Raw genomic sequence first — 2,321 nt, forward strand, 5'->3', positions numbered from 1 at the left:
GCAGCAAGCACGGGGGGTGTATGACGGGGGACGCATGGAGCGTGCAGCAAGCACGGGGGGGTGTATGACGGGGGACGCATGGAGCGTGCAGCAAGCACGGGGGGGTGTATGACGGGGGACGCATGGAGCGTGCAGCAAGCACGGGGGGGTGTATGACGGGGGACGCATGGAGCGTGCAGCAAGCACGGGGGGGTGTATGACAGGGGACGCATGGAGCGTGCAGCAAGCACGGGGGGTGTATGACGGGGGACGCATGGAGCGTGCAGCAAGCACGGGGGGGTGTATGACGGGGGACGCATGGAGCGTGCAGCAAGCACGGGGGGTGTATGACGGGGGACGCATGGAGCGTGCAGCAAGCACGGGGGGTGTATGACGGGGGACGCATGGAGCGTGCAGCAAGCACGGGGGGTGTATGACGGGGGACGCATGGAGTGTGCAGCTCAGACTAATGGCAGAAAACTGCAGAGTGGAGTCTCCCTCCCCTCCCCCAGCACAATAACAGCTCCCAAATGAAAAGAACAGCCAGCACCCATCCTCCTAATCCTCCCTCCTCCTAGGACCACAGCCCCCCCCCCCCTGTTTTGCACACCAGAAAACCCCCTTCTCTTGTCAGATAACTAGCACTGCAGAGTCAGTCAGCTCTCTGCTCCTCCCCAGCGGTCTCCCATGTAAAGACACAACCAGCAACTCAGCTGACCTCACACCTTCCTTCCTTCTGACTGCTGGGCTGGACTGTCACAGGTGCTTTTAAAAGGTAGAGCCTCTGCACAACATTGTGGATCAATCCGCCCCCTCTCAGACAGATCTAATTAAACAGCTGCTTATGTGTCTGTATCCCTCCTCTTCAAAAAAGAGTCCCCAGCCAAGTATCAGACAAGATTCACAGCAGGTACAATATTATAAAATAAATGTGCGAATTTTATGCCAATACCTCAGTGGAATTTTTGGGGGTGCTATGAGGGTGCTTGAAGACTATCTGGGGGGACTTTCGCACACCCAAGCACCCACCTGGCCACCCTGATTATAGGCTTACCTGTAAGTAGGTTTACAAGCACTTTACCCTCCCTGGCAGTATGATTATGGCAGATTTTTTTATGCTGAAAGCGGTACAATTGTTTTGCATAGAAATTTGGTGTTTTATATTGTAGGCCTGTAATTCTTAGGAATAACACACTTAAATCTGTCCATACAAGAGTCTAGTAGACATCCCGGGTATGATGAAGTTTGATACACAAAATCATAAATTATAATATAATAAATAATTAGTAAAATTAATTTTATTATTATTTTTTTTTTTTTTTAATTTTCATGTTTTATTGACATAGAAATAAAAAGTTACTGGATGCTCCTCCATCGATTTAAAATGGAAGCAAAATGTATGTGGACAAAACCAGCAGAAACATCAGGTCCGGCATGAACATTCAAGATTACAGGAATAAACTTCACAAGTCCAACGTAGATCCTTCAGATTTTGGCCGGGAATGTGCCTGCTTCTCTCTGATCATCCCACTTCTCCACCCAGGAGTTGGGGCACAAGGACCGGTATACTTTTTTATACCACTGACATGGGTAGGGATCCTGTCCTTTGGCATTCAAAGACTTCTCACATCGATGAAAATCCAGGTAGTTCTGGAAACAATGTTTGGTCTGGTTCTGGTTAGGAAAACGAGCATCAAATGGCGCGGTCTTATAGTTCTCAATCTTGGTACGAATGTCGTCTGCCATTTTGCCTGCTCAGCCTCGTAGTCCGTACACCCCGCTTCAATGCCACTTCTCTCAGAGACCGGAAGTGCCGCTAGCATTATTATTTTTTATATCGCTCAATTCTGCAAGTGATTCTAATTTATTATCTCTGTTTTCTAGTTGCTCTAAAACCACTTTTACATGAAGGGACACTTTTTGGTTGCCATGGACAATCTCCAGTTTCCAGGCAGAATAACAGTATATATCATATAAAACTACATGTGGGGCACTGGACAAAGCATTAGGGATAAAAGGGAGGTGAAATGATTTGATACAGTAATGTCATCTGTAAGATAACAATGTACTGTATGTGTTATGTTTTGTGTACTTTTTGAATTTGCTGCCAGGCTCCACCCCCATGCGTCACAATGCTCGCAGGGAAAGGAGCCCGGCACGCAGGACATCAAGCAGAAGACACAGCGCACAAACACAGCAGGGGGACATTGCAGGATCCTGGGGACAAGGTAAGTACACTGCACCAGGATTCTACAACACAATCCCGAGTGTGGCTCGGGGTTACTGATAATGGTACTGAAATGTAACTCCGAGACACACTCGGGAATACCGCCAGGGAGGTA

The 2,321-nt window shown here is 48.3% G+C and overlaps 1 protein-coding gene across 1 annotated transcript; it reads right to left on the reverse strand.

Annotated features, from left to right (window-relative positions):
* Nucleotides 1-1,309: 1,309 nt before the first annotated feature.
* Nucleotides 1,310-1,794, reverse strand: LOC143983847 (cytochrome c oxidase subunit 6B1-like). Its single transcript, XM_077483947.1, has one exon. The coding sequence runs from the start codon at nucleotides 1,723-1,725 to the stop codon at nucleotides 1,465-1,467; it is 261 nt and encodes an 86-aa protein (XP_077340073.1). The 5' UTR covers nucleotides 1,726-1,794; the 3' UTR covers nucleotides 1,310-1,464.
* Nucleotides 1,795-2,321: the final 527 nt, after the last annotated feature.

Source organism: Lithobates pipiens, unplaced genomic scaffold (assembly GCF_037356315.1).
Source record: "Lithobates pipiens isolate NorthernLeopardFrog02 unplaced genomic scaffold, aLitPip1_a1.2 Scaffold_16, whole genome shotgun sequence".
Lineage (NCBI taxonomy): Eukaryota > Metazoa > Chordata > Amphibia > Anura > Ranidae > Lithobates > Lithobates pipiens.